At 45.8% G+C, this 2,715-nt stretch overlaps 1 protein-coding gene across 1 annotated transcript in view; it reads right to left on the reverse strand.

Moving 5' to 3' along the window:
* Nucleotides 1-192, reverse strand: part of LOC104496782 (rho GTPase-activating protein 7-like) — a gene marked incomplete at both ends in the record, with an annotated part of 12,226 nt that extends 12,034 nt beyond the window's left edge. The window contains one exon of the mRNA XM_010139946.1: nucleotides 121-192. Within this exon, the coding sequence (XP_010138248.1) occupies nucleotides 121-192 (72 nt within the window). The remainder of the gene's footprint in view (nucleotides 1-120) is intronic.
* Between the last annotated feature and the right edge of the window lie 2,523 nt (nucleotides 193-2,715).

Raw genomic sequence — 2,715 nt, forward strand, 5'->3', positions numbered from 1 at the left:
GTTTGCATTACAGAATTTGGAAGAGCTTCCATCAGAAGCATCACCATCTGAAAGGTTATTTATGTCAACAATTCTACTTCAGTTCAGCATCAATGGCCTGACAGGTCTTTGGGATCGTACCTTCGAAGAGCTGAGCATACTGGGGAAACCCGGCAGCTCTCAGCCAGTCACAGGCGTCTCTGGCTTCAGCTTCTGCAAAGAGAACATCACATCGTTCACTTACAGCGCTCAAGAGTCAGTGCTTACACGGTGTAAGCCGGCTCGTCGTAGCTGGTGCATCTCAGACCTTGTATGCGGAAGTTTTGTCAGTATTTTACTAAAAAGAAAGAAATGCTTGTACCCAACACACATACGTATGTTCATAGCTCCGGAGTAGTCATTCCAGCGTAGGAGAGATGGCAAACACACGAGAGTCTAGCTCTGGGCACACACTTAGGACATCACACATCAGCATACACCAGCTACCCCTGAGATCCAGACAGCGAAGTGTCTGTTACACCTTGAAATGAGTCACCAGAGAGGGTGTAGGATACACATCTTTGTCCTCACACAGCAAAGCCCATTCGTGCACCCCAGCTCTGACAGATGCTGATAATTCCCAAACGAATCCTATAAATAAATTTAAGATGCTATCACAGCATCAGAACACTGGGCATGGCCTAAGCATTCCCAGACCGGGAGTTCTCGGGAGTACCTGTTGCTAGGGTCTAGCAACACTTATCTCCTTGCCAACCACGCAGACAACTTGGCAGTCCCTTCAGCACAGCAGACGTCTCGAATTAACTGCTCGTTCATAAGCCCTATGGCCAACACTGTAACATTCCCCCAGGAGCAGAAGCAGCAGATAACTTCACAGAACCACAGAACACTCACCTGATGCCTCAGAAACATCCACAGGTTTAGCAGCAGTACATTCCAGCAGGCGCTAAACTCTGCAAGTACTAGAAATTCCTGGCTCTGTGGGGGAGGAGAGGGTTCCCATACCCCACTTGGTGTGTGGCTGCGGGGGCTCCACCACACGGTGCAGCAGACGCCAATGAAAAGGCAAAGACTACTTTGAAATGTCTTAAAAGTACCTTATAATCAAACACACAGTAGAGAGAAATGTTTTTAAAGCCTCTTAAAACGTAGCACGCCAGGCTAGATGAACAGACCTGTTCCTTAGAAGTATTTTCTTTACAGGTACACTCAGAGCTTAGGATTCCAAGGCACTTCACGGACACACCTATTCAACCTCACTGCTCGCTCTGCTCTAACGTCTCAGCTGTAAGTCATCATCAGTGCCACAGGCTGAAGAAACTCATCCAAAAACTTCCATGATTTTATTATTCTGCTTTTAAACTTCAAAGTATTTCCATTATCACTCGATCCATTTGGACAATGCCATCCATAACAAAGGCAAAAAACTCTGTGGCTTTTTCATCTGAGGATAAAGCGATACTGCAGGATGATAGGGACATTTCTACATAAAACAGATACATGGCTGCTTCTTTTTTTTCAAACTGCAGAACAGAAGCTAATTTCTTCCACAATAGCCTATATACACTATGTCTACATTTATTACTATACTCAGGGCTGTAATTTATCATCATTAATTAAAGGGATTTGCATTCAAGTCTGAACATCTTCCAAAACCATGGCAGGGTGCAAACAGCTTGAGAGGTTTTCCTGCTGTTTGCAGCCCCTCTGCATCAGCTACCCCGGGACTCTACGTGTCCCTGGGTCTGTGGTACAGTGCAGGTGCGGTGCTTGCACCGAGGAACAGATTTCCTCAGTGTGTCCCACGAGGAGGCACTCACTCGGCCTCCCCATGGCATGTGAGAAGGCCAGAGCCAAGAAGGTGGTAGAACTGACCCTTGACTTTTATTACACCATTCTGGAAGGCAACAGGAAAAAAATCCGAAGAAATTTGTTCTTTCGCAGTCTCTGTCATTATATAGAAAGACTTTTTTTTCTCCCCATGGCAGTAATCAACCTACAACAGCAACAGACAAGCAGTAGCCCAGAGCCCCCACCTCTAAACCTCGCCTGATGTGGCACTGCACAGCCAACAGTGCCAGCACAGCGAGATGCCGCTGCCTCCTCTCATCACTGACGATCCCAACCATGATTCCCCTCAGCCTTCTCCAGAACTGGAGCCAACAAGCACCAGGCACGCTTGGCAGCCACTTGCCAAACTCTGCAAAGCATTTTTCCTACAGCACACGAGCCGTCGGCTACGAGCTGGCAGGTCCTTTACGCAGTGACTTAGATCCTGTCACTACCGGTTGTGCTGGCAGTGGTGGAAGCAACAAGGCTTCTTCAGGATCCATTTAGAGATAAAGAGTTTCCCACTGCATCTCTCTGGTCCACGTACCTTCCCCAGGCTATAAAAATTTGTATTACTTCTCTATGACTTACAGCTGCTAATAAGGTATATCATTTTATACACACTGTGAAAATTGCATTTGCTGCACTAAACTGTGATTTCCTGAGGGTGTTCAGAACTGCGTTATAGCAGGATTCTCAAAACCTGCGTTTTTTTAAGATATCTCCTCTCATTGAAAGTTGTGCAATGCAATATAGCAAAGCCTAGTTGTATTTTATTAACACACTCGAGGAAGAGGAAAAATAAGGGATTATTGCTTGGAATTTTGCCAGGATAATTTAGGCTCCATGCAGATAGAGAATATAAATGCCTGGATAATGAAAAGGTCAAGATATTTGTCCTTTCAT

The sequence above is a fragment of the Buceros rhinoceros genome, unplaced genomic scaffold (assembly GCF_000710305.1).
Source record: "Buceros rhinoceros silvestris isolate BGI_N320 unplaced genomic scaffold, ASM71030v1 scaffold33007, whole genome shotgun sequence".
NCBI lineage: Eukaryota > Metazoa > Chordata > Aves > Bucerotiformes > Bucerotidae > Buceros > Buceros rhinoceros.